Here is a 25,580-nt window from a genome sequence, read left to right as displayed (position 1 = left end):
AATTACGTGTTTAAAAACGGGTAGGGAAGGAATGTCCAAAAAAGTTTTTTAAATTCCCAAACCTCAAATTTCAGGCACTATTTGTAGGGAGTTTTAAGAATATAAAGCCAATCCTTCAGGAGGTTAATTTGAGTTGGAGTCAGGCACAAAACCCAGGAGGTCCAGCCTTTACTCAGAGGCCTTGAATAAGGATCCTAGTCCTTTCCACAGTGTCACACCCAAGTGCTCAGAAAGCAAGGAGGAACCAGAAACTGACAGCTATAGCAGGACATGCATCCTTGAAGCTCAAGGCAATAGTGGAAATAAAAATAACTTCAAACACTGAGAAGACTCACCGAGACAGAAACAACCAGACAGAATCCTGAATGTATCTTACATATTCAAGTCACACACATACAGCAGACTTCTGTCCGGCCAGTCTTTCTCTTCTAGTGGGACCAGGGAGAAGAGAAAAGCCAAATGGTGACTTAGGGCCCCGTGTCCAAATGACACAAATCTACGAGAGGACAGGATGATGGCTTCGGAGGGATATGCTTCTCATTGTAAAAAACAGTTACACGGGCAGTGGACATGGTTGCTGACTCAGAGAACCCTCGAGAGAAGTCAGTGTGGCTTCATTGCTCACCAGTGGTAACCAAAGGCGTTCAGAGAAGGCCTTTCAAGGCTGGATCATCAATTTAACTATAGGAAAGGACCATCTAAAACTTGGCTATAGTTTCCCATAGTCCTAAGGGTACTTTTTGTTAGGGGCAAGGTTAAATCTCTTGCTTTGTTTCCATCTCTCACCTCCTATCCCTATAATAGGACTCAGAAGCTCCTTCATCCTCTGAGGCGGATGCTGGGTCTAACTCTGGTTCTTATAAAAAGTAAAGAACCACAGGTGCCTAAGTACAACAGACGGGTAATATGTAAGCTTCTTTTCCCATTGAGATAGGGTCTGGCTTTATGAAGCTAGATCCCATTTTCTTGCTCACCCAGTACTGCAATGTGTCTGGAACTTCCTTGGAGCCAGGAAGCTCACCCAGTCACACCCCTGGGGCGGGCTTGGACAGCAGGCTACTTTCCACCCAGGCATGAGCACTTTAAAGGTCACTTGTACCACACCCACATCTGTTAGGAGCCAGTGTCTTTGTTCTGGTACTTTTTCATTTCAACAAACTCAGTGGTAATGACAAGATTTCCGGAACATAAGCACATTATAATGACTTTCGCATTTTATGAAAATAGCTTCACAACAGCATCAGAAAGTTTCTGGACAGGGGATGAGATCTGAAGATTTAGATATTTATACTTAGCTTGCGTCCCCACAGCACCTGGAATTCACATATTTGTGTATTTTGGTAATAGACAAGTATCCTCAAGGTCAGTTTCTGATCTTGAGGCCTCTGGGGATATTAAAGTGAAACCAGAATTCATTTAACATCAGCTGAGGACAGCGTAGACCTCCTGAGGGCAGATCAATGGAAAGACCCTTCCCGCATCCATCTTTCTTATGTTTATGGACAGTATTTCCCATTTCTTGTGCTTTTTTTTTTTTTTTAAGTAGGCTCCTTGCTCCATGTGGACCCCAACAGAGGACTTGAACTCATGACCCTGAACTGAGCTCAAGAGTCAGATGCTTAACCAACTGAGCCACTCACATCCCTCCATTCATCCTCAAGACAGAAATCCTAAGAAGGCTTTGGAACCCCTGGAGCTCAGGTTCCAAATCAAGGGCAAAAGGAAGGTTAAACCGACTGCTGCTGAAAAGTTCTGTCATACACAGGATTCTCCATTGACAACGTCACCTGCTTCCAACAACCCCTCACAGCTGCAGCACCAGGGGACGTATAAATACATGCAGGAAACTACAAGGCGGCTGCACGTCTGCCTCGAAGCACGTGTCCCTAACGGCCAAGCCCGCCTTCAGGAAACCAGCTGTGTGCATCTGATACAGATGAACATGAGGTATTATATTTACAAAATAACTGGAGACTTAACATTAGGAAGAAAGGAAATAAATTCTTTTTCTCTAAGTTAAGAATACCTGGCCTAATTTTTATTTTTCACACTCACTCAAGGGTTTGGTGGAGGGATTTTTCCCCTTTTTTTGTAGCTACTTAAAAAGCAACAGACACAAAATTATAATTAATGTATGTCATACCTTATTCAACAGTAGCACCCTCAGAATATATGGTTCAGGCTCTGAATCAGTGAAAGAGACAGACCGGAAGTGCTAAAGCCAAAAGCTGAATCGTCATGGGGAGGGAGTAATTTCCCCTTTCAACCCATATGCTAAAACATTAATCTGGCCCAGGGTCTCAGGAGATGCTCTTGGACATGGTAAGCAAGGAAACGCTCTCAGCAAGAAGTTCTTCCTTTTCACTGCACTTGAAAGTCAGAAAAGAAGCCTTGAGGAAGAACTTGCTTCTTGAGGACATCGGTTTCACGATGAGCCCTTAAAAATCCAACCCAAACCGGGACCACGGAAGATTGACTGGAACAGAGGCTAGGCAGCAGATGGGCCAGACCAGAACCGGCCTGTGCTGGTACATCCAGATCTTGATCTGCCCTGACCTCGTACTTTAGTAACCACCAAGGCAGGGTAAGAATTAAGTTACAAACAGAGCGCATTGGCTCTCAGTCAGGGAGAAAAATCTTACAGGACTCCAAATAAATGAGTAAACAAATAAAAATTAAAGAAGAGCATCCAATCTTGGAGATGTCTTGGCAGAAGAGGAAAGGGGCTTTTCTCTCATCAGAAAAAAAAAAAAATCCTATCAAGGTATTATCCAAGCCAATTTTCTGAGAAGGGCCTGATAACATTCCTTTGTGGCTGTGCCAGATACGTAGGACAAGAAAACCTCGCCCTCCCTCGCTACTCCCTCCGAAAGGCTTCAGAGGAGTCCTGTGTGGATGAAGGTGAACATGGGCTTAGCTGGGGAAATGTGGCTCTCAGAGTCCCACCAGGTGACAGGCTATACATCAACTCTCCAAGGGCATGGCTCATATCCAACTGCTACTCGGCATCATGAGGGCTCTTACAACCCTTTGATTTAGTATTAGTTTAGCTTCTCACAGCTTCTTTTCTTTTGTGGACACCTGCACATGCTTGACCATAAGAACCACAGTGCCAGGTAGCCATGCAACTGCTTACTAATTTTCTGTGAGGTAGGGAGATTTTCTGATAGATTAAATTTTGCCAGCTGCCTATACTTCACTCACTGGGAAATTTATACCCACAGTCCCAAGGATGTCTGGCCAGTGATTCGGAGGCTAGAGAGTCCCAGGGTGCCAGACTCCCTCAGGAACCTTGGAACACCGTACCTGTCATCAATGGAGTCCACCTTCTCCTGGATGCGATCTGAGTTGATGTTTCCATCGCTCACCAGCCTCCGGCCTGTCTCCACGACAGCATTGATCTTCTCCTCATTGGCATCCATGGTGGTCATGAAGTCCTCTTGTTTTTTAATAGCTGCTTCAGCTCCTTCCAAGGTGGTAGGCATTTCAGTATGAGCCAAAACATACTCCTTTTTCAAAGAGAGAAAACCAAAATCACAGCAGGATGAAATATGAAATACAACTCATTTTCAGAATAATGAGAGCACTGTTTCCCATATCCTGGGTTTTTGTGTAACATACTTCATTACACTTCCTTCATTATTCTTAAATAAAATAATCTACTGAATCAGAAAAAAACAGAAGTTGGGAGGGGAAAATACCTAGTGGGACACCATAAGGAACTAAATTTCCTTAAGTGGTTCCATGTGCTAAATTTTTCTCTAAAGTGAGTGAGGACAGTAACCAAAGCTTTGTGCATCAGCCACCAGGGTCCTCTCATGCTCATGAAGGCAATAGTGACATACTCTTCAAACGCTCTCTTAAAAAGAGAGATTAACAACCCTGATGTTGGCCACCATCTTCAGCTGTTTTCTTTCCTGAGTTTCTGACTCAAAGTCCCTCTTATACTAGAGCAAGGAAGACAACCATTTACTCCTCCATGAAAAAAAAACCAAAAGACAAAAAACAAAACACTCAAGCAAACAAATAAAAAAACCAATCAAACAAAAAAAATCCCTCACCGCACCTTTCAAACTGTCAAACTGGATTGCTCTCTCACAGAATATCGCCAATTGACGTGATACCATGAGGACATACTATGAATGTAACAGACCCTCAGAAGCAGCTGAAACAGAAGAGGACTCTGCAGATGAGGAGCTCCCGCAGGGACCCGCAGCTCCCATCCCCTACACTGTGATGGCTTTCAACACCTTAGAAGTCGGGGAAAAGAGCCTCTCAGATACCTTTCTGCCTCCACACAGGGGTGCTTTGAAGCAGCGGCCTGCTCTACAAGGAAGGAAGCAAAGGCAGTGAGGAGAGGTACCTGGTTGTTAAGGAAGGCCTCGGCCTGCTTCGTGTCCCTAAGGAACTGCTGGTAGGCATGTGACTGGGACAGGAGATTCTGCCTGTTCTCCCACATTTTGTGCAGCTCGTTCCACCCGGTGTCCAGGGCCTGCAGCCGCTGCCGCAGAAACATGTACTGGGCGTCGGTCTGTCCCTGGGTGACCATCTCGCCCATGTCCCTCATCTTCTGGTAGTCCTCCTCGTAGTTGTCGATCTCGTTTTTGATGTTCTCATGCTGCGTGAGGAGCTTCTCTGCCTCAGTCAGGGTGTTGGGCATGTCCTCAGAGGCGATGGCCGTCTGGGTCCGGGAGAGCCAGGACTGGAAGTCGTCCAGATCCCGCAGGAACTGCTGCAGCTTGCTGGCCTCTCCCAGGGAGGCCTCGCGGTTTTTCAGGGTTGTCTTCATCTCCTCCCACACGTCGCTGATCTCGGCCAGCCGAGACAGGATGGCCTGAGCCTGGTCGGGGTGCTCGGACTCGAGCTTCTCCGCCTCTTTCTGCAGGTCACTCAGCTTTGCCTCGATGGCCACCAGGTCCCGCTCCATGCCGGTCAGCTTGCGCTGCAGGGCCATGACGCCGGCCAGGTCGTTGCCCAGGTCCTGAGTGGACTCGATGACTTTTGTCTTTTCTCGAATCCAGGATTTGGTTTCATTGCACTCAAGGTGGTAGTTCTGTATGCTCAGGGCAGAGAGAAGAGCGTCCTTCTTCCTGTCGACCAGCTCTCGGAACTGACTCCACCTGTGAGTGCAAGGCCATGGAGAGAGAGTCATGTAAGAGACAGGCTGACAGCCCACGGCTGGACAGTCACATTAACTGCGGTGGTCATTTCCTCTCTCAATCTCTTCTAGGAATACATGCTTTTTGGAAAATCATCTCACTCTGTATATGGATAGCAAATATTATCAAAACAGCTCAGGGATACAATATAATCTGAAAAAAGCCAGTCATGAGAGGCACTTGTTCAAAGAGCTCCAATGGAGCTGTGACAGCAGCACATCTGTCCCCCAAAGAGTCAGTTACTTTTCTGTAACTGCATTTCTGCCATGTGCATTTTACTCACCTCTGAACTGCAGCTAATGAACATTTTCCAAACCCAAAACCTGACAGATACCTTCAGAGCCAAGGCCACCACAACCTAGTCAAATGTGTTTATGCAACAGAAAGATGACAAGGGGACAAAGGTCTAACTTGATAATCAGGACTTTCACTGACCAATTAGGCCTAAAACATGCTAAAACCCTGTCCCAGAAAGATTAAGATTAAAAGGGACAGTAGAGGTGCCACCTTGACGCTGTGGTGCTCCACTCTGGGCACAGGCCTCACCTTAACATCTTGACTTCTGATGCTAGGGGCTAGGCTGCCTTGTATGACACCACCCCAAAAGATACTTCTTGCAAAACTAGGGGATGTTGTAAGGCACATGCCAATGCTGTGACATCAGTGCCACAGTATCAGTGAACCTTTGTAGGAAATTCCTGACAGCAAGTCTCAGCAAGTGACCTTGCCCTCCCTGGCCCCACACACTGCTGGCTGCACGCTCACCTTGTGTTGAGTTTGTCCTGCTGGGCTTTGATCTCCTTCTCACTTGGGTGGCCACTGTGCATGAGCTGTCGTGCAATCTGGTTCACCACTGCAACCCGGGAAGCCTGGTTGTTCATTTCAGGCTCAAGGCTCTCAAATCTGGAAAAGCAATTGAACAGGGTAGGTCACCCTCTTGGTCACAAGTGGTGATGGGGGGGCGGGTGGTGGCCTCAGCACTGCTGGCAGCTCTTGCACTCACCTGTGCTGGATGACTTCCAGGTCCTCCAGTTTTTCTGGGATCTGCATGTTGTTGAGCCACTGCTCCTTCTCGTCGATCCAGAGCTCACAGGCATCAGCCTCACTGAACATTTTGTACAAGGCCAGGGTGTCCTGCAGTGCCTGCTTCCTCAGCCGCGTCAGCTCTGCCACCTCCTTGTACCGTTCCTCGATGCCTGACAGCCGGCCCCTCACATCTGGAGACTCGGCATGCTCCTGGGGGAGGGCGCTGGCCTGCTCGTGCAGCGTGTCGATGGTGGGCCTATAGTTGGCGATCTCCTCTGCCACGTCCTTGTGTTTCTTGACCAGAGACTGCGTGGAGTACTCGTCATGGCCCACGTCATTGCTGGAGACAATCTTGAGGATGTCCAGCATCCACGCGTCAATGTCGTCGGCGTCTGCCTGGAACTGGTGTAGCAGCGAGGCCTCCTCCAGGCGCTTCTTCCGGATGGCCGAGAGCTGCTCCAGGTTGGCCCACTGCTCCCGGATGTAAAGGATCCGCTCTCGGATCTTCTCTGACCCAAAGTGCTCCTCCGCGATCATGTCTTCACCTTCTTTGATGGCCTGCTCGAAATGGCCACTGCGGCCGCTCATCTCATCCTCGAATGCCCGGTGCTTGCTGAGCAAGCGCATGACGCTGGTCAGGTCCTTCCCATAATCGTCGGAGGACAGGATCTTCTCCTTCTCTCGTATCCAGCCCTCCTCTTCTGCCATCTCCCAGAAGAACTTCCAGAGGCGACGGGACTCTTCCAGTCGAGCCCGGCGTTCGGCTGCCAGCTGGCAGAGTTCTTGGTAACAGAACTCCATGTGGGCCACGCGGTCTCGGATCACCTGAGGGTCACAGGGCTTGTAACCTGTTTAATGTCAAGGAAGGAATGTGGGAGTATGACAGTTTAGCAGAGGTCCCTGTTTGTTCGCAGGCAGTGAGCTATACCCATTTTCTCACCATGAGATTACCAGTTCCATTCTCACTGCAGAGCCAGATTATGAGGCAGGGGCAATGAGAAGTGTCATTTTTGGCCCAAGTGCAAAGTCATTACTTATGAACCAAAAAAGGCACATAAATTATAAGAAAAAGGGCAGCTACATTTAATTGTTTTGCAAATATAAGGAACACAACCAAATCCTTCCAAACATCCTCTCAACAAGGATATGTACAACCAGATGTGAAAAAGCCATGAGATGCTTAAACAGCCATACCAGGGTGTTGGTATGAATCAAGTGTGGTCTAGGTCAAGTATGATTGCCAAATATCACCATTAAAAACCAAGGAGCACTTGGGTATTTAAGGAAAACACCTGTCCGTTTCAGAAAAGCCAGACAGAATTAAATAAAGTGTCCATTAGGCTACCCCACTGCATCTTGTGTACACCCACGACGTGATAGCAGACAAACCCACTGGGAACCTACAATGGCACAGTAACTCCAGTTACTGAAGGGACAGTGTCCCTGCTGGCACACACCACTTATCTACTTCTATAAAAATGGATCTCCGGTGATGAAGAAGTAATGTCTGCAACAGTCCATCCTCACCTTCCCCGTCTGTTGCGAACTTCTGGGCAGAGGCATTGACGCCTCTCACTCGCTCTGCCTGGATGCCAATGTCCGCTTCAACCAGGGCGTGCTTCTGTAACAGGTCTTCCACACCAAGCAAGTGCTTGCCATAGTCTTGAGACAGTAATAGCACCTGCGCGCCAGAGAAAACAGAGAGGACATCTATGCACACAACCTTGACTTCAGTGTCTTATAATCTTTGGACATGCCGAGAGCCAGCAACCATGCTACACCCTCTCTCCAGCCACCCTCCCTCCCTGCATCTCAAGGGGAGAAGGACAAGCAATTTGGAACAAAATCAAACTAACCCAGAAGCTTTCATCAGGACAGACATGATAAACTAAAGGTGATTTACCCTGGAATACGCAGGTCACAACTACACTAAGAACAGAATAGAAAAAAAGGGAGCAGTGGAAAGCGGTATGGCGGGTAACCTGGGGCTCGAAGACTCTATCCAAAAAGATAAGAGATAAAGGTCACAGAGTTATTTCACTTCAAAGTTTAAAGAAATCTCCCAGAAGTTGTGGACCTCTCAAATGGATGTTTGCCTCAGTTAAAAGCTTACTGTTATGCCTCTGAGATACTTCTATCATCAATGGGAGAACAATCTAGTTGAAAGCTTACAAACCACACCTTTAACCAAACAAACACAGGGTCAGGCAGCTTCATGCTTAGAAGGGCCTGAGCAATTTCTTTGGTTTAAGTTCGAATCCATTACCATTTTCTTCTTTTCTTCCATCAGCTCAATTTGGGGGCCTCATGAGACCTCCCCTCCAGATGGAACTTCCACTTCACTCCTACTTCTGAGGGAAATCTCTGGCCCCAAATCTGAACTATAATGTACAACATGATTTATAAAATGAGAAGCATATCCCTGTTAGATTTTATGAACATTTCTACGTTAAAAAGTCAATGCAGACCATACTTGAGAACCTAATAAATCTTGGACGATAAGAGGGCAAACTGATGTTATGAGGTGACTCTGCCTCGCCGCCAGGACAGTTCAAGAGGCGAGGCAAAAGACGAAGGCTTATATCCCAGGAAGGAAATCCCCTGCATAAGGTCAAGCTTGGGAACACAGTGTGCTGAGATAAAGGGGGTTTCACGGGACTGTCTACAAACTGCCCTGTTCTGTTCGAGCTATGAAGCCAAGTGCGTTCCAGCTGGGGGACTGCGTGACATGGACGAGCCTTCTACCACTTGCAGCAGAGAACACAAACGGGCGTGGGGATTTGGCACAATGGCAGGTCTCCTCCCGGGCGGGAGGCAAGCTTGGAACTCTATGCTCAGGGCTGTCCAGTGAGGAAGGGGAAGCACAAACTGGCACTGGCAGCCACTCTGAATCCACTCTGTCCTATGATGTGTACACATATTACCACACTTAGTCCTTGCTACAACGGATTGAGGTAGGTGGACAGTGCGATCTCCACTTAAAAACAAAGAAAGGAGGCTCAAGAAGACTACACAGCTCCAGCACCGACAATCTCAACTGGTTCCCAAACACACTGCCTACCACTCTCCCATGTGCCCACATTATCTTCCCAGGCCCCTCCCCAAACTAGAGCCACTCACACAGATCAATGAGATGGAAAGCTAGTTCAACTCTCAAAAATCAACAACATTTGATTGACTCGCTACTGAGGAACAGATCTAAATGAAGTCTAAATCACTGCAGCTGACCTCTAGCTACAGAACTCGTCTTTACACTCCACACGCCATTTAACTCTTAAACTAACAATCTTCCCACGGGTAATGTGGCCCCTCTGTGGCTTCACAGAGAGGGCAGTTAGACCAGTGGCACACTGTACAGCATGGGTTCCAGAAAAGGGAGGCCCCATTTCATCAGCTCTGGCCTCCTTTCACTCAAGTTCTACCTTCATTTCGTCCATCCAGTCCATAATGTAGAGCATTTCCTGGAATATCTTTTGCAGCCCCAGGTTCATCTCAAGACGCTGCCTCCGGGCCCTGAGCAGTTCCAGCAGGTACTCCCAGAGCCGGATGACATTGTCTTTCCTTGCTGTGATGCGCTTGATGTCGTGGTAGTTCTCCGCCTCAAGCTCCCTGGCCACTGCTACCACCGCCTGCACACGTTCCTCGTATGCGGCGATGTCTGTCTCAATGGCCTCGTGCTTTTTTGTGGCGGCCTCAACAGCAGGAAGGTCAAAACCAAAGTTGTCCTATAGAGAAATGGGAGGAAAAAAACCCCACAAAATAAAAAAGCCATCCAGCTGGAACAAAGAAACCGAGACGGAGGATGAATCCTGAACACCACCTCTGGTGGTTCTAAGGCCACACTGACTTGAGCCCTGCCAGATGCTGGTCTGTCTCTGCCTTCCTTAGGACACTTACAACACCTTAGTCGAGCTAGGATGCCCTCTCCAAAGCCAATCAGCAACTTCTCATTTTACACTGGAGTCCAAGCTCATATCTAGACCTTTATACTTATGTGACTGGAGCAGGTGACAGTTTGCGTTACGCTAAGTAGAAAAAGAAAGCCACTTTTATTTATTTCATGACTAGTCTAACTGCCTTGAACGTCAGATGGTCAGAGACAGAAGGTAAGAGAAATTTCTAAAAATTATATAAATGTGAGCAGTTCACACTCAACTGGCTCTAAACAAACTGCTTGAGCTGTTTTCAAATCTATGAAAAGTTAGATACACAGAAGACAAAGTATATTAGAAATGATAAACATCCTCTTCATAGGAAGTGAGCAAGAGGACTCGAGTTACTTCAGAATAGTGGGTGTTGATAAGTGGCTGTCCTGCAGTCCTTGGGTATGGTCTACATTTCTAGATGACCCCAGGAGTGGTTCCCCGAAGAAGGTCTAGAGCAGAACCTGAGACACCAGACGCTGGTTTTCGCTCAGCCAGGTCTCCCTCATAGCTGCCTTGCGATCGAATCTGCGGGCGAGCTGTTCCAGTTTCTCCTGTCTGATGAGCTCATTCCGCAGAGCCAGTTCTCGCTCGTGTTCCGCTTTTTCCAGTCTTTCCCAGGCCTACAGGGGCGAAAAAGAACAGCTTCCTGCAATGTTCAAGGAACTTTCCTTGGCTACAGTCAATGGCTAGTACTTCTCAATAAGACCTGAGAACTTAAAAAGGGACATCCTGTTTCCAGCCTCCCTGACCCTTAAGCCCGGAGAAAAGAAATCGTTTTCTCTCAGTTGAGCCACATGGGAACACTCTCTCCAATCTTTATTTAAAGGTCTGCTATATTTGGAAAACAAAACAGGGCAGATATGGAGAAATATAACTAAATTATAAATCTCTCACTTTGAGAGGAATCAAAGTATCTTCAACAGCTCTGATCACATAAAAAAGACAAATCCTTTTTCTCAGAAAGAAATCATATTATGAATCTCTTATTCACCCCACACTGGGCCATTTGTTATTTTTTTGCTTTGTTTTTTTGGTTCAACATTTTATTTATTTAACTAATCTTTATGCCCAACATGGGGCTCAAACTCAACCCCAAGATCAAGAGTGGCACACTCCACCGACTGACTGAACCAGCCAGGCACCTCCCATGCCCTCCCCCTTCTTTGTGTGCCACTTTGTTTTTAATTCACACACCTAGCATTTTTTTCAAAATCCTCACCCAATGTCCACATTAAATTCATTTCTATGAAATATATCTTACATTAAAAAAATGTAAAATAAAATAATCTAAATGTGTACCACTGACCACAGTTCTACATTTTTCAAATTTCTACTTGGAAATAATACCCACCACGAAATTCTATCATTACAGACAAAACAGGCCAATAATGGAAACTTTTGGACAGCTTCTCTGATAGAAACAGCCCAAATCCTAAGCTCAAACCTCCAGAGGTACATATATATTCCAGATATATGAAATAAGGTTTCAAATTCTCCCTTCTGCAATTTAAAGATGCTGTAGTTGGGGTGCCTAGGTGGCTCAGTCAGTTGTGTCCAACTTTGGCCTCAGGTCATGATCTCGCAGTTCATGAGTCTGAGCCCTGTGTCAGGCTCTGTGCTAACAGTGTAGAGCCTGGAGCCTGCTTCAGATTCTGGGTTGCCCCCTCTCTCTGCCTCTCCCCTACTCTCTCAACAAACAAACAAACATTAAAAATATATATAAAGGGGCGCCTGGGTGGCTCAGTCGGTTAAGCGTCCGACTTCAGCTCAGGTCACGATCTCGCGGTCCGCGAGTTCGAGCCCCGCGTCGGGCTCTGGGGTGATGGCTCAGAGCCTGGAGCCTGCTTCCGATTCTTTGTCTCCCTCTCTCCCTGCCCCTCCCCCATTCATGCTGTGTCTCTCTCTGTCTCAAAAATAAATAAACGTTAAAAAAAATTTTTTTAATATATATAAATAAATAAAGATGGAGTCGATGGCCTTGAACAAATGAGAGTAACAAGGTAAAGAGAATGAACGAAGACCAGTTTGATAATATCTAACATTCCCTCACCAAACTCCAGTGGACTAGCCCACCTCAAGTATTTGCTTGACCCCCTGCAAAACCCCAGCCACCACTGTTACTCTTCAACTCAGCAGGCTGGGACAGACCCTTTCAGACTGCCCTCTTAGCAATCAAGACCTAGAACCTGAAGCAATAAAGCAGGTCAAGGCCCTAACAGGACCAGATGGATTGATTGGCTTTACCTTGTTAATGTCAGAGATGAGCTTGCCCTCCCGGGGCATGTAGACCTTCTGATTGTTGGCCCTCATCTTGCTCTGAATAGTAAAAAGCAGCACTTCCAAGTTCCCCTTCTCAGTAAACCTAAGCACAGAAAAAAAAATAAATATGCTCTTCCTTCAAGGGGAAAAATTAATTTGCTTTTGGAGAAAAAAACATTTCCCACAGCCACACAATCTTAAAAGCCATTTATCTCTGGTCAGATTTATGTGCAACTCAGGTTAGAGAAAACGCAGTACATTAGTTTTTGGGTATTATAGACCTCAAAAAATGCACCTAACTGTGGAATTTTGGTGGGGTTGGTTGACTGTTGTTACTGAGATTTATATTTGGGGGCATACAATACCAGTCCTTTATTAATTACTTCATTCAAGGTTTAGATTATATACATTCCGGATGATGGGCACAGCTGAAAACATTCAGCAAGAATTACTTCAAATGGCTACCTACTATAACTTTCAATGGGTTTCAGAGACCGCAGCAAGGAATTCTCAACAGAGCACGTTTACAGAAAAAGGAATGACTTTCCAAATATAAGAAGGAATAAGGTCCATAATCCTTATCTGACAATTAGAATTTTCAAAAAGAAGTTAAAAATCAAATTTAGGGGAAGTGAAAACTGATCTGAACAGATAGATATAAAACTATATATTATTTGTCTTTACTCAACACAATGTGAGTATTTACACATTTTGCTACACACTTCTCAGTAAGCCTGACAATGGGTTACTGCCTCAGATCTACTGGGAGTCATATAATAAACAATATCCATGCACTCAGCTGCTTCTCTAAAATCCACATCAAGCATGAGGGTTTGGTATAAGGGACCTGTACTATTTCTTAGGATTCTCATGTATCACATGTATCAGACCAGGGACACAATCCACTGGAAGGGCTCACAGAGGGCATGATTTGTAATAAAGTTCAGCCACTCAGGGTCAGATGAAAAGAAGTAAGATAGGCCACTGGTGACAGGCATTCATTAAGTGAGGAGATCACACAAGTCAGAAAGCAGGGGTCCATGCTGCAATCATCTCTCTTTCCACACTAATTATAACACATTCCAATCTGCATCTTACTTGGGTGGTTTCTCCACAGTGCGGTAAGTGTTAAAAGCCTGAAGCTGTTGTTGAACCCCAACCAGAGAATTGGCAAATTTGCGATTGTTCAATATAATGATGGTTTGTTCAATCCACTCCAGAAGATCAGAGGCAAGTGACTCATACTTTTCAATCATTTTTTCTGTTTCAATAGCATTGTCAAGCACCTGTAAACAAGAGTTAGAAAAACGGGAAAGATCGTGTTGCCAAGTAAGAAAAACGTGATTATAACCCTACATGAGCACATGCACACTTAATGGACTGGCTTTGAAACAGTTCTCTGCTACTCTGGCCCAAGCATTTCAAACTAGAGGAACTATCTGTTAATAGGCACTCAGACTGCAGCCATTATTTGTGAGCAATGACAGCTTAACTCAAGTGTAATTGGTTCTGTAACCTCCCAACCCCCAGGCAAAGGGTTTCAGATTCTGAATGACTCCTGTTGCCTAAGCTCCAAAATTCCTAGAAAAAACGAAAAGGGCTCTATTTTGCTTGGTCCTGTCCCATGAATGCCCTTGAATTTTCTGAGGTGTTCTGAAATACATGGTGGTGAACATCAGCCAAATGAGAATTAAGAAGCATAACAGTGAGGCCTTTTCAACCGAATAAATAGGATTTCCTACCCATGACATCAACCGACTCAGATTTCTAATACCCAATCTTCTGATAGGGTGTAGGGGAGGGCTGTCTCTGGGTCTGAGATGCCCCTGAAATCCCTCCCTAAACATTGTAGCTACTCCTACCTCCTGTTACTCTTAGGGACAAAGAGGCTTCCTGCCTACTTCTCTGCCACCAGAAGTGTCCACCACAAGCTGCTGCTGGCTGAACTGATGAGTGCACGGGAGAACAAGGTGCTCGGTGGCAGTACATTAAGACACGAGCTTTAATCATGTCTCACAACTGATAAAATTGGTGTGAACTCACCTTTCCAATTCGTTTTCCTTCAACAGCCAAAGCCTTCATCTTAGAGAAGTAGTGGTAATAAGTCACCACATAAGTGATAATGGACTTCTCATCAGGGTGGTCCACACTGATATCTGTAACCCGGAGAAGATTTCCTCAGTACTCTGCTCAGAGTGCTACCACCCAGGCAGCGGCAACAACCCAGAATGACCGTCTAATACTGACACAGGTCAGTGTCTCCAATTTTTATACTTAGAGTTCTGCGATCAGTGCAGTAATTACAAGGCTAATGAGGATGAAACCATCTCACTGACTCTTTTATGATATGAATATTCACGAGTGCCTTCTACTATTGCAATAAGGACATAAAAGTCTTAAAAGACATGATCCTTTCTCTTCAGGATCCCAAGCCATGAAGAAAACAACATGTACACAAAACAACTAGAGAAAAATGAAGAATACAGTAAGAATTATGTCAGAATTCTTAGCAATGTGGCTACTATCTAGCCACACCACGTTCATCTCCCTGCCCAATTCTACTCCCAAACTGGGTTTGTGCTACTTGAATCCTCATTTATGCCAATGTCACCTGAATTTCTTCCAATCATTCAGTCTTTGGACATCTTTACCTTGTTGTTACCTGTTATCCAGTTAGTCACCAAATCTGAGTCCAGATGATTCTACTTATGGAATCTTTACTGTCATTTATGGTTCAGACTCTCATGGTCACATAACCAGATATGAAGCAATAGCTTCCTCATTGGGTTTCCCTACCACCCAAGTCACTTTACACCCTGTACCTGGTTGATCTTCCAGAAGCATAGCTGTGAACACTCTTTCTCCTAGCTCAAAATTACTTAAAAGTGCCCTACAATTTACAGAAATAAAGTCTAAGCCCCTTAACCCTCTGCCATAACTTTCCTTCCCTTCATTCCATCCATCCATCGAGTATTTATCAGGCTCCCTATAAGAGCCAACCACTGTTCTAGACATTTCTAATTCTATAGCCTATTATTTATTCTCAGGCATAAGGAGACTCAGGCATAAGGGGGCTATTCAACACCCCCCCCCCACACACACACATTCCACAATTCCTAATACTCCTTCCCTTTATTCACAATATCCCTTTGCCTAAGACATCCTTCCCCACGCCATCACCTTCTTCCTAACCTTCAGCTCCACCTGAAGATACCACCTCAACACAGTTATTTCTGATCCCTACAGTCAGAATTAGTGTCTCTCTCCTAAGTTCCCTTAAGGACTCTGTTTACATGGACACACAGTCCATTCTCTGCCAGGTATTATAATTCAGTACTCATACACACTTTCTTTGTTTTACAAGACTAAGTCCCCAAGGGTAGGAACCCTGTGTCTTGGTAAGCCTGGTGCTGCTCCACCTCTCAAATTCCTGGTGTGTTGTCTTGCACAAAGTGGGTAGTCAGAAAGTATTCACTAAGAGGGGGAATAAATGCATGAAGATGGCAAGTGTTTGAGGTATGGCAATACAAGTGAAGTATTAAACTCAGGACAGATGGAGAAGAGAACACATAGGATGAATAATACATAGGATAATCAGGCTGCTTTTCAAAATGCATTCACACATGTGCCTTCTATCTTCCTGGCGCCCTGTGTGAGCCAGGATTGTTTCTCTTACTTTTAAGATGAGAATACTAGGGCACAGGGCAAGAAAGCTCCCTGCCAGTGTCACCGAGATAACTGATGGCAATGGGGGCCAGCAGAGCAGCTACTGTTTCCCCCCCAGAGTCCCTGCGGCCAACTCTGCATCTGGCTCAGCCCCATTCAAGTATGCCCCAAAGAGAGAGAAATGGATGAAGGCCAGAAAAAAAATGCTGTACACAATACAATAAACACAAAATGTCAACATGACTGGGAAGATGTGAGCAGGCAAAAACCTTGTGGTTTTGTAACTAAACTGCAATCTTATCTTAGCTGATGCTCTCTGGGGCACTCAACAACTAACAATAGCTAAGAACAACTAATAATCAAGATCAAACCGGACAAGTGACATCAACTGCCTTTTTTAGCTCCTTGTCTTGTGATCTGGGAAACATCAATCCCCTTTTCCATACTGGGAAATGATTAGAAAGATTAACTAATGAGCAAGTTATTTAAAAAATATCTGTCATAGTGGTAGGAAAAAAAAGGTTATTTAGCAAAGCACAAAGAGCTACAGCTGAGAAGAATGTCTTCCCATAGTTAAAGTAGGGTTAAGAAGGAAGATTAATCACAGCCCAAGGAATTTTAGTTTTCTGTTTATATTAAGAAATCATTTAATGGGTTAGCACAAAGATAATTTTATCTCCACTTCCTGTATAGTGAATTTATCAGTGAATCTGATGCATTGGAAAGAGCAAGCCTGCTTGGCAGCCTCATGACCTCAATCTGTCCTTGGGGAGTTCAACTTCCTGTTCTATATTTATAAGAACTTTAAACTTTCACTCACAGCTTTCTCTGTAATATCTGCTCGCAGCTGAGAGCCATGATCTAAAGAGCTCCAGCACTACAAACAAATCCTCTTATGTTTCAAATGCTTTTCAATATAAGAAAAAGTACCTATGACAGCTCACGCTAAAATCCTACAATTAGGATTCTGTGTGAACTAAGGGAGTTATGGCCTGAGGGAATGCCCCACACCAGTCGACTCCAAGTCACCTGCAGTCAGTCTCTGGGGTCCTGCTGCAGGGACTGAGAGTGGAGACAGTGGTTTCAGGCAGAAGCGGTCAGCCGTAAGAAGGGACTAAGTCTTAACACTTCTTCCATTCACATGTTCCCTTTCCTGATCCACCTTCTTCACCTAAGTTGTTCTTGCTCACAGCAAACACTGAACAGCCTCCTAGGAGACACCTTCCCCACCCCCCACCTCTAGTCTTGCACCCATTCATCCCCTATGGCTGCTTGCCACCTTGGGATGAAAGTAGTCAATAAACATTTGCTGAGAGTCTATGGCAGGTTCTCTTCCTTGAGCACAGCTTCTAAGAACTTCCAGTGACTGCTGAATAACCTCTAAAAATTTTAGCCTGTAGAGCCCTGACCCACCTGTCCAGTGGTAGTTCCTATTATTATTCTAAACACCATTCCCAACGAAGTGTTAGTCCCCAAACACACCTTCCTGGTTCCTGGTTCCACACCTCTGCTCACACAAGCACCTCTGCCTAGCAAGCCCTCCCTTCCCATCATGTTTAAACCACACTCATCTTTCAAGGCCTTTTTAAACAGAATCCTTTGCACAAATCCTCAAGTAATTCCCACCCCAAAATTAAGCTCCTCTTCCTTCAATAATTCCCAAAGCACACTACACAAATAAAACAAATTGACAGAAAGCAGATTTTATATAAGCCCCCCAATACCATCCCACCTTTCATCCCTCACGTCCTTACCTTCCGGATCCAACAGTTTAGTGAGACCAAGGTGCTGCTCTGCCAGATTAAACGCATTCTGCAGATTGTAGTGTGCATTGGATTTCTTTAGTTTGTCGAAATCTATCAGGTCAGGCCTATGCAGAACAACAGTGGAACATGACAAAAACTATGGCTTGAAAACACATGTGACCAATGAGATGCGATCATTACTCCAAAAGCCATAGAAATCACCCCTTAGAGTAAAACTCTATAATATTATTTAATCATCAAACAATGAAATCTGATTTTTGAATAAACACTTCAAAGTTTATTAAGACAGCTGAAGATAGATAATGGGCAAACTTGTCTGTTTGGGAGAATTTACATATTCTCTCACACTTTCCTCACATGGAATGCAGAATTCTCACCGTGGTGCAACATCTAAGGCAATGGATATGAGGATCAAAAGTCACCCAGATCTGCTAACAGAAGAGTGTCAACATTCTACCCCCAAGTCGTTAGCATGATTCCTAAGGATCTGACTTACCGGTGTTTGTGTATCAGGGCATTGAAGGCCATGCCGTCCCTCCAGCTGGTGGTGAAATTGTGAATGTTGACGTTCGGGTACCTAGCAGAGACCAAGCACAAGAGAAAAATCAACAGAATTACTAAATAAAGATTTACAATTTCGTGAAATGCAGTGTTTAAGAAAAAGTTTGTAAGCACTGTAAAAATGTTGAGGCAGTAAATGTCAAAAGGACAATTAAGTCAGAGCAAACACTGTTTCAACTTCAGCATGCTATAAAATAAAAAAATACACATCCACATGGCTTTTCTTTCTTGGTAAGTAAACTGGCCAAAAGACTGTGAACTGTGTCCTAGATTTAAAAACAACACTTAAAGAGGAAAAAATGACCACAACCCAGATGCCTAGAGGCCTCTCTGCTTTCACTGGCCTTCTACTCTGTCAGCAAAGATATCAGGAGTCTGCAGTCACTGAGATCTGAATTCACAAGCTACTTGGGGAGAGGAAGCAGCTGGGATTCACATGACACTTGGCTTTCTTGCTTATTATCACTGACTTGAATAAAGTCTTATCAACCAAGTATCTCCCTGAAAAACTTCCCTATGTTTGAGACCTACCCCTCATCACTGAGCTATTCTGTACCATACTGCATATTACTAACTTTGTATCTGTGGTTGACTAAAGGTTTATAACTAAGTTGATGCCCTTATTAGACATATACTCTTGATGGGCTCCATGCTTACTGTTAATTGATCATGTCCATTAGAGTTATAACTGTCCTCAAAGTAGTTCTGACAAAAACTCCAGTTAACCAAAATCGGTGCTAAGTATCATGAATCCTAGCAATTTTAGTGAGCAACACAACAGGGGCAGTGCTCTAAAAGTATTTTCACTAAAATTTCACTAAGGAAAACTGAGATAATGTATAAGGACTACTCTTAAGTTTATCACACAAAGCTCTCCAACAGCAGCGAAAATTAAAGGGAGGAGAAAACCCACAGTTGCTTTTTAAAAATATCATGGATGTGTTTCCTAAACATGGTTTCTTGATTTTAAAATTCAAGATATATTGCTCTCTGGAGCGTCTTTAACAAAGAGAGGGAAAGTGACTACAGAGATGACAGGTCCAGAATATAAATCAGAACTCCTTCCATGTTGTGAGCTAGCTAAAATGTCAGCTATCAACTGCTTATGAGTTAATAAGATTTCTCGATGGAAGCAGTGGAAGAGATACTTGTCAACACCTCAGAAGTGATGACTGCAGCGGAACCTTGTCCTGGGCGCAGTGGCCCCTGATCCCCTGTGAGTTCACACTCACCCAGCTGTCTTCATCTGGCACCACAACAGCAATGCATCCTTGGCAGATTTCTTCTCTTTGTTGTCTTCAGTTTCTACACTGATATCCTGGATCTAAGATTTACAAAGAAGTATTAGTCAAACAGATGGGTCAAGCTGTCCACGACTGCCAGAGAAGAACAGGTCTCATACATGAAGAGTAAACTTCAGATCACAATCCAGTCCTGCAGATTTACTTACTGTGCCAAAGAAAACTGCTTTCTTCACACTTCACCTAACAGAAACACCAACTAGGTTTTCTACTTTGCATGGAGGTAAGAAGTGAAGACTACTTAACCTGCATGACTTCTCAGAACTATCCACTGGGAGTCACTTCTAACCTCTAGGTAGCCCATCTTTCCAACTACAAGCTAGCACAGTGGTTCACATTGTAAATAACTTGAACCTTGTCAGATCCCAGAAAAATACCTGGTTCAGTTTTTTATAACTAATTTTTTTTTCACACTAGGGTGTGTGTCACTCATAGATGAGGATAGTCTATATTCCTTTTCCTAAAAGGTGACCCAAATTCTTGGAGAAAGGACACATTTACACTCTGTGCTTCTGTAGTCTGTGCTATGGTCTGAATGTCTATGACTCCTGCAAATTCTTACACTGAAATCCTAACTCCCAAAGGTGATGGTATTAGGAGATGGGGCCCTTGGGAGGTGCCTAGGTCATGAGGATGGGATCCTCATGAACAGGATTAGTGCCTTATAAGAGAGGCTCCAGAGAGGTCCTTAGCATCTTCCACAATGTTAGGACACAGGGAGAAGTTTGTGATCCAGAACAGGGCCCTCACCAGACCATGCTGGCTTGATCTCAGACTTCACCTCCAGAACTGCGGGAAATGAATTTCTATTGTTTGTAAGCTACTGTGTTTGTGGTATTTTGTGATAGCAGTCCAAATGGACCAAGACAGTCTGCATTCATAAGCTGCTCACTGGCATCATAAACACAACAGTATACATAGAGCTTGGTCTACTGGCACCAACATCAGGCAGCCTAGGTCTAAAACTAGGTTCCACCACCAACTGTGTGTCACTGGGCAAGTTCCTTAGCTTCCCATCTGAGGAGTGGCAACAGCAACAGTGGCTGTCTCACAGCACTGTTGTGCACTTAAATGAAGAAAGAATATCAAGTGCTGACTTCATAATAAAGATCCATAAATGATAGCTCTTTAGATTAGGGGCTATCTACCAGTTATGTGATTTTAGAAAAATGCTCTATATACCCTCTGTCTTTAGGTTCTTGCCTATGATACTACAATGTGGGATGGTGGGTGGGGGTAAATGGTGGTGGCCTAGCAGGCCCTCCATCATCTTTTAGCTCTAACCATTCCAAGTTTCCCTGCCTTCGTCCCTGTTAAAGGTCTTCCCATTTAATCTAGAGATGTGCCCCAGCATTCTTTTTGGAAAAGAGACAGGAGGAGGATAAAATATATAAATAAGAGATGAAAAAGTCAGAAACTTTCAACTAGGAAAAACACCTACAAATTGAAATAATTATACTTCTAAAAAAAATATCCTTTTTTAACTGTGGTAAGTATGTGAGGTGAGTCTGCATAAGCTCCAAACGTTATCATTAGGATCCTGAGTTCTTATGCACAAAGTAAATGTGAAAGAACAACCTTACTCAAGGGATAAGGCACAGATTCATCAGGACAGACAGGTGGAATCCCACACACTAACCCCTGTCAACCTCCTTATGCTTCAGGGTGAAGAAGGGAGTCTATTTCCACACTTGCTCATTTAGAAACAGTCTACTCTTCTTCAATGAAGACAGCTCCCTATCTACACAAGACAAACTCAGAGGCCTTCACTCCAGTTTCTCACAATATCCTTTACTCTCTTTTAAAGGGACAGAATAAAACCTGTGTGTTATCATTAGTATTTAATGGATACCTACTATGCACAGACAGGCCAGGCCATGTCCTGGGAGTTCTGGGGCCACACACACACACAGACACACACAAAGAGAGAATGTAAGATGAGGCTGTATATTCAGAAACTGGGAGAAAGAGATTTCCGTAGAGCGTGGGGAAACTTCACAGAGGAGGCAGAAAGCAAGCTGGGCCTTGGCTGACGCAGAATCAATACATATTTGTGAAATGGGTGATGATTCAATAAGCCTAGGAAGCTAGGTCATGCAAGACACTAACACTGCAGGCCATGCAGTGACATCATTAGCCTAAATTTCTTGCCTCAAAAAAAAAGAGAGGAAGTATGTATCAGCATTTACAAGTTCAATTACAGAAAAAGACAAGCTGTCAGGAAGCTAATTAATCGATGACTTAACCCCATTCATGCTGAGAATCCTGGAAAGGGCTGCGTGTGCCAGCTCACCAACGTGGGCAATGACCCGATGTGAAGAGAGGCCACCATCAGGATGCCCCTCCACGCTCTGATTCCTACAGGCCAAAGGCAACAGAAATAGAACATTTTACTCTACAAAACTGAGGTGAGGTTCAAGGAGGGTGCTGTTAATATCACCTCTGTTGGCCTGAGAATGAGAGCTATTATTAGTGAATTTAATGGTATTCATTTTCAAGTCATTCAGGAACTAAATGACAGAAACCTACATAAGAATTGTTTGCAAAATAGTCTTTGGCTGTTGTAATTAACTCCATTCACGATGTCTTCTTCAACAGTGGTCCCTCCTTAAACCCACCTAAATAGAATAGTTGGGAGTGTGGACAGGGGAATCTGAATTAGTAAAAAGCTTTCCCAAGGAGTCAGATGATCAGCCAGACTTGGGAACCACCATTCAGGGAGTTTCTTTGGATAGCTCTTTTTGCTCCCACCTCCTCCTCCCACATACACACCCAAAACACTGCTAACTCAAACCCACTCCCAGTGGAAATGAGAAAGAAAACAACTGGTTACCCGCTGACTTCAGAATTTTAGGAAGAATACAAAGAGAGCTATAATTTGATTTCTGGCTTTGCCCTTTTTTGGTGAGATTTTTATTTAGCTAGAAAAATCAATCAGACTTTATATCAAAGGGGTGGAACAGGAAGGAAAGGCACAGAGAACACAGCCACCCAGGAGACAGGATTGTTAGGACATTTGTTTGCAGAGTAACCTGACGCTTTGGTTAAGAAGTGTTTCCTGCATTTCAAATTCTAACTGAAAAGCAAGAGCATGAAGCATTGCCTGGAGAAAGAACCAGTAATCAGGCCAGAGGTGCTCCACAGTGCTGAAATTCTGAGCTCTCTCCTAAAGGGTCAGAAGTATGCATTGCAGCCCTGACTGGCCTTGTAATCCTGGATAAAGCTCCTCCCTTTCCTCACAAAGAAACTGGACAGAACGACCTTGAGAGTTCCTTTTGGTTTAGACATCTATACTTAGAGCCTTCCCCTCAAGTATATCAAACCCAAAGAATTGTCATCGATTCAAACAAGCATAAGGTTTTTGCATATTCCCCCTGAAAATGGCTTCCTCACATCCAAAGGAGAATGAGAAAGTGAAAACAGAGTGCACACACAAATCATAATCCTAAACAACTTCTCCTGAATATATTCCATGACACGTGCTACAATCTGGTGAAGTTCAGATAGTCTACTACCAGTATGCCAGCATCAACCACATCCTTCTTATCATTGCTCCTGAAAGACTAGTGGCAGACACCAGACATTTAGAGGAGGTACCAGTGAAACGATGGGTGGGGATGTAGCCCAGAAACTCCCTTATCTGACAAGAGAACCAAGACTTTCAGGGGCTAGCAAGACTGAGGGAGGATGTGGTAGCTGCAATGTGCCTATGGGTGGCTGAATGGGACCCAGCGCTCCGCACACCTGACTTGGGGATGCCATTTCCACAAGGATGCTCCTAGCCAGGGAGAAGGCAGAACCTTGGGGGCCAAGCCCTTACCTGGAAGCGCAGGATGATGGTCCAGATGAGGCCGAGGGTCAGCCGGTGGTTCCCATCCACGATGTCATGGGACCCCATGTTCTCAAGATGGACTCTCTGCTCCTTCAGGAACTGAAGGGCCTTGTCCACATTCTCCAGACAGTGGATACGCATTCGTCCCTTGGTGGGTTTAGGCTAGAAACAGGAGAGCAGAAAATAGAAACAGATCATGTAATGGGGCAGAGACAGGCTCAGCTCAGAGCTACTGCCCAGAGTTCACACATGCCTGCTCATGCAGCACTCTTCTACCCAAACCAAAACATTAAAAACATGTATACTCAGTACAAGGACAGTATCTACCTAACATCCTTATGAGAGAGAAGTTTACTTAACGGATGGTGATCACTCTTCAGAGGTTTGTTTAATTATGCAAGTGACACAATTTACAAATGAGCAAAGAAGCTGGAAGGTTAGAGAGAAAGGAACCCCATTTCCGTCAAGGATTTCAGAGCTACTGCTGCCACCCACACAGTTTTCTGCAGATGCAGGGCAAAGCACTCAATGATTTTTCTGACTGCTTTAAATGTAAAAGTAGGTTTGCTACCTGCAGGTTTGGGCTGTTTCCTAAGGCTGGCTCAAAATGAAAAGGGGATACACCACCAAATGAGAATTTCCAAGTGGCAGTTTTGTGAGAGTGACACAAAGGGCTGAGAAAAAGGGTGTGACCCCCTGAGGATAAAGGAAAAGAAAACGAGAGAGTAGTTTAATGTGAATACCTCAGTGTCTCTTTTTTTACTCAGTTATATCTAATCCAAGAGGCCCTGGGGAGGTGAACATTTTAAATAAGTAAAACAAAAGACAAAGGCACACATACAGGAAATTCTCTGTGCGCCTCTGTCCTCTATGGGGTCTAGAGCAAGCTCATGCCTCCACCGCCTGGCTCTGTCCCTCCCCTCCTTTCTATTTCCCAGCACAGCCCCCTCTAGCACAGGCAGCACCTCAGACTGACAATTCCTTTCACGTCCTGAGGCCTCTCCCTCTCATCTCTTTTCAAAATGACTGTGCACCTGACTAGTAAGACCTGGGTCCGCTGATGCATGCTGTTTCAGTCCCAAAGTGGCCTGCAGAGCAATGAGGACAGGACCATTCTACTAAGTGCAGTACAGTCTCCCAAGTGTGCCTCAAAGGGGACAGAAGAGGTCATTTCCTAACTGAGGGTGAGAGAAACAGTGTGGATGGAATCAGAAGGAGCTAAAGAGATGGGGAAGGAGTAGACTGGGGGGCTGTTGGTATCTTCCCAGGCTCCATCAGGTATAACGACTGTTCTTTCAGACTTTATTTTAAAAAACTCAATCGCAAACACACAAGGCCTTCCAAGCCTCTATTCTCTCTCTATAAAATCTCAGTGGAACCTGTGCTCCTTTCCACATGAATGTATATACAAAGTGTGAGTGGGGGAGAATGGTGATAAAGGTCCACTTCCCAACAGGTTGATCAAGTCTAATGCCACCTCGCAGGGACCCCATGTGTTTGTGACTGGCCATGCCAGATGAGCTATGGATGGTTCACTAGAGACCCAGATGCAACTTAAGTCCCTGAAAAGCACCAGCCATTGGAAACACCAGGGCATGAGACAAAGGAAGGAACTAGAAGAAAAAATTCAGACAAACCTCTTCAGGTAAAATGGTCAGACTCCTTCAAATGGTTAAAAAATAAACAAACCTCATGAACTTCCAAAACCCAGGAAAAAGAAAAAAAAAGAGGGAAAACTTTAGGAACCAACCCTCTTTTTTGCAATTCTCCCCAAATCAAACCAAGGCGGGGGTGGAGTTTCCATTTCCCTAAAATTTCCCTACTGCTCATGGCCTCTTCTTTTAAATCATCAGACACGAGCAAACCAGCCCTCTGCGGTAAGTTTTTGTTGGACAGTTGAGTATAGAAGATAACAACTGTAATGTTGAAATACCTATGTTCAAGCTACAATTTCCCCATTTTCTGGCAAATAAGAGCCTCACTTCTCAACTGTTTACCCATAAATTGATCAGAATACCAATAATTATCTCAAAGGGCCGCTACATAAATGAAATGGTAATCTAATCACTATAGCATTCTCAAAC

General features: G+C 44.6%; 1 protein-coding gene across 4 annotated transcripts in view; it reads right to left on the bottom strand.

Annotated features, from left to right (window-relative positions):
• SPTBN1 (spectrin beta, non-erythrocytic 1) overlaps positions 1-25,580 on the bottom strand; it is a 199,863-nt gene that overhangs the window by 39,115 nt on the left and 135,168 nt on the right. For all 4 annotated transcript variants that reach the window (XM_023251677.2, XM_023251678.2, XM_023251679.2 and 1 more), the window contains 14 exons: positions 23,485-23,658; positions 19,596-19,687; positions 18,299-18,379; positions 17,791-17,906; positions 14,414-14,526; positions 13,469-13,656; positions 12,356-12,473; positions 10,573-10,731; positions 9,608-9,910; positions 7,713-7,866; positions 6,163-7,033; positions 5,925-6,062; positions 4,364-5,120; positions 3,307-3,509 (listed from right to left, as the gene is read on the bottom strand). In XM_023251677.2, the coding sequence (XP_023107445.1) occupies positions 3,307-3,509; positions 4,364-5,120; positions 5,925-6,062; positions 6,163-7,033; positions 7,713-7,866; positions 9,608-9,910; positions 10,573-10,731; positions 12,356-12,473; positions 13,469-13,656; positions 14,414-14,526; positions 17,791-17,906; positions 18,299-18,379; positions 19,596-19,687; positions 23,485-23,658 (3,467 nt within the window). The remainder of the gene's footprint in view (positions 1-3,306; positions 3,510-4,363; positions 5,121-5,924; positions 6,063-6,162; positions 7,034-7,712; positions 7,867-9,607; positions 9,911-10,572; positions 10,732-12,355; positions 12,474-13,468; positions 13,657-14,413; positions 14,527-17,790; positions 17,907-18,298; positions 18,380-19,595; positions 19,688-23,484; positions 23,659-25,580) is intronic.

Source organism: Felis catus, chromosome A3, assembly GCF_018350175.1.
Source record: "Felis catus isolate Fca126 chromosome A3, F.catus_Fca126_mat1.0, whole genome shotgun sequence".
Classification (NCBI taxonomy): Eukaryota; Metazoa; Chordata; class Mammalia; order Carnivora; family Felidae; genus Felis; species Felis catus.
This window is presented reverse-complemented; position numbering and strand designations above follow the sequence as displayed.